The sequence below is a fragment of the Macrobrachium nipponense genome, chromosome 13 (genome assembly GCF_015104395.2).
Source record: "Macrobrachium nipponense isolate FS-2020 chromosome 13, ASM1510439v2, whole genome shotgun sequence".
In the NCBI taxonomy this organism is placed as follows: Eukaryota; Metazoa; Arthropoda; class Malacostraca; order Decapoda; family Palaemonidae; genus Macrobrachium; species Macrobrachium nipponense.
This window is the reverse complement of record NC_087206.1, coordinates 57,244,290-57,246,789: the sequence shown is the minus strand read 5'-3', so window position 1 is coordinate 57,246,789 and position 2,500 is coordinate 57,244,290. Positions and strand designations below refer to the sequence as shown.

At 36.7% G+C, this 2,500-nt stretch overlaps 1 protein-coding gene across 3 annotated transcripts in view; it reads right to left on the bottom strand.

Moving 5' to 3' along the window:
- The window catches only part of LOC135225799 (uncharacterized), a 416,906-nt gene that overhangs the window by 429 nt on the left and 413,977 nt on the right, over nucleotides 1-2,500 (bottom strand). For all 3 annotated transcript variants that reach the window (XM_064265290.1, XM_064265289.1, XM_064265288.1), the window contains one exon: nucleotides 1-1,149. This exon is cut by the window's left edge and continues 429 nt beyond it. In XM_064265290.1, coding sequence (XP_064121360.1) covers nucleotides 964-1,149 — 186 coding nt within the window. In that variant the 3' untranslated portion in view covers nucleotides 1-963. The remainder of the gene's footprint in view (nucleotides 1,150-2,500) is intronic.

Below are 2,500 nucleotides of genomic sequence, written 5' to 3'. Positions count from 1 at the left end.
TGAAGATAGAACTCACAGAGAGAATTCTACTTTTATATAGTTCTTGTATTTTCTCTCTAACACTCTAAACATAACTAAAACACTCATTGTAATTCAGTGTTGAAAATATAAAACATCTGAGTAAGGACACGTTACAGCTGATAGATTTTTTTAGCTTTTTATATATAGTATATATATTATAGTTATGTGATACACTGATCTCCACGACTTCTCTGAAGCAAACGTTCCAGGTTTAGTTTGCCACACGTGAAGAACACACTGAATCTACTTACATTTAATTTATGGTCTAAGAGGTCGGTAACTGGTCCTCTTCTTTTTTAATTATCTTTTCCAAATATATATTTATATATTTATCTTTTGTGTTGGTTCTTACTCTTTACTTTGAGTCTAACGCTCAAGATTGAAGAGTAGAGCTTAGGCAGGAAGGAAGGCATTAATTTTTCAGTAGAGGATAAAAGGCGTCCTCTCCTTTTGTAGGAGTCATTTAGTAGGACAGTAAGTGCGATATGTTCAAGGAATACATTAGATTCTATTTCCGTCATATGAAAGAAATGAAAGTTGATTTACTTCAACTTGCTTGTTACTGACATCAAACTTCTCCAAGAGTCCAATGACTTGAATTCTGTTGTCCCGAACCCGATCGTCTTCAATGATAGCCTTGGAAAGAGTTGGTACTACATCTCGCTGTCTCTCACTCCCTGCCTCCTCTTGCCCAGTATATTGCACCATGCGCCTTCTCCCGTCGCCTATGCAACGTGGAGAGTACAGAATAAGGTCGGTCATTGTAGACTTACTTGAACTTGCAACCTGTTCCCACCAAAAGCACACTCTGAAGCTGGTGATCATTTGGGAAGCCTGATGCATTTTCTAAGAGCACTAATGTCCTCCCTCTACCATCCCTTAGACCCACTCCCCAGCACTAGCCTTCGTCGTATTCCGAAGGGAGAGAGCCTGGGCCAAGTCTCATGGTTTGGTCGGGCAACGGCAAGGGCAGATGCGCGACACGAAGGCTGAAAAGACACGACCCATCTGCACGTACCAAGGACCCCCTCTGAATAGCCTCTCTGCGTGATTGCTGGCAGGCGAGGCTAAGTTTTGAGGACCTCTCTTACCCCTGACTCCTCCATCGGCGAGTATGGCTGCCTCCTCCTGTAAAGGAAAGTAAAAGTGAATATTTGGAGAGTTTCAGTTCCAGGTCATGTTTTGTTGATGGTAAATATACTGGAAAAAAGGAGGTGCACATTATAAAAAATACTTCCTCGAAATATTACAAAAGTATTACTTTCTTTCTGTAAAGAAAACGTCTGGTAAATAAACACAATATTTTCATATAGTGAACATGAAGTATGATTAAATTATCAAAAGATGTTTGGAAGAGACATACCTACTATTTACTTATTTTCTTTTGTTGGCACCATAGGAGTAAGACGACACACATACACACACCACACCCACACACACAACACAACACACACCACAGTCACTACACACACACACCACACACACACACACACCACACCACACACATATATATATATATATATATATATATATATATATATATATATTATATACATAAAGGTATTGCCACGAAGGAAAATGAAAAACGAGAACTGCCGAGATCTTTCGGTCTTAACGACTCTTTACTATAGCCAAGACTGATCAGAACAATGAGAAACACAGTATAGGTAAGCATATACAAGCGGACATTACAGGATTAACAAAAGGTCCAATTCACTTTGAAGAAATAAAAAATGCCCATGGGCAAGATTAAAGATATAAAAGTAGCCACCCACACGTGGTCACAGGAAATTTAGTCAGAAAACAATACATTTTGTTTTAGGAACAAATAGGCACATGTAGACAGACGGTACAAAATTAATAAAATCCCAAAGGCTAGATTAAGGATTTAAGAGCGGTGCAGTTAAACACATCGGTCAAAGGTAAGTTAATTTGAAAAACAATAAACTTTGTATTAGTAACATGAAATTTACAAAAGTGTTCAGACAATGAGTGAGAAACGAACATAAGATATAAATAAAGCGAGCATGAGAAGAAAAACATTAATAACTAAAAGCATGTGGAACTAATCAATTAGTAGTTAATTCATTTATTTTAAGGTCCTTCATAAACATTTTACAAGTATATGGGTCCAAATGGTACAATACCAGGCTAAGATTTAGTTTTTTTTATTAGTGATTTGTACAATTACTGATTCCATCTACATAGTATCTGAACCATTTTAAGGGGACAAGTGTTGAAAGACCACACCTCCCGAATATCACACTTGTCCCCTTTAAATGGTTCAGATATTATGTAGATGACATCTTAGTAGTCTTACCTGTTGCTATTGATGTAAAAGATTTACTGTTTAAATTAAATAATTTAGCGCCATCCATAAAATTCACTGTTAAATTTGAAAATAACATTGCCATCCCTTTCCTAGATTTATTAATACATAGAGATTCTTTCCAATGTAAATTAAGTATTTATAGGAAAC